Source organism: Carlito syrichta, unplaced genomic scaffold (assembly GCF_000164805.1).
Source record: "Carlito syrichta isolate Samal-C Ts95f unplaced genomic scaffold, Tarsius_syrichta-2.0.1 Scaffold309007, whole genome shotgun sequence".
NCBI lineage: Eukaryota > Metazoa > Chordata > Mammalia > Primates > Tarsiidae > Carlito > Carlito syrichta.
Window position 1 is genome coordinate 93,215 of NW_007253103.1, and position 383 is coordinate 93,597.

At 73.6% G+C, this 383-nt stretch overlaps 1 protein-coding gene across 1 annotated transcript in view; it reads right to left on the minus strand.

Annotated features, from left to right (window-relative positions):
- The window catches only part of GFRA4 (GDNF family receptor alpha 4), a 4,876-nt gene that overhangs the window by 1,639 nt on the left and 2,854 nt on the right, over positions 1-383 (minus strand). The window contains exons 3-4 of the mRNA XM_021716833.1: positions 250-359; positions 21-155 (exon numbers count right to left, since the gene is read on the minus strand). Of these exons, the coding sequence (XP_021572508.1) occupies positions 21-155; positions 250-359 (245 nt within the window). The remainder of the gene's footprint in view (positions 1-20; positions 156-249; positions 360-383) is intronic.

Sequence of the window (383 nt, forward strand, 5' to 3'; positions counted from 1 at the left end):
CCCCTGCCCCCACCCCTCACCCAAGCAGCGGTTCCTTGTAAAGAGCCCCCGGAGAGCTTCGCACTCTTCACGCCGGTTTCCGCTGGCTCCGCAGTCGCACCAGGGCGCCACGCGCGCGCTCGCGTTGTCCACGTAGTTGGGGGTCACGGCGGTGCCTGCGGGGAAGCCGAGGTCGGGGTCATCGGCCCGCCCGGGCAGCGGCATCCCATGGAGAATTCCCACCCGCGCCCGGACCCCAGCCGCGCATACCCACGAGGCTTGCGTAGGCGCGCAGGCAGCTGCGGCCCTGGTCCCGCAGGCAGCCGTCGAGGGCGCTGGGGGCAGGCGAGCAGGAGGCCTGGAAGGCCAGGAGGCGGGGCCTGCGCGGCGGGAGGGAGGTGAGC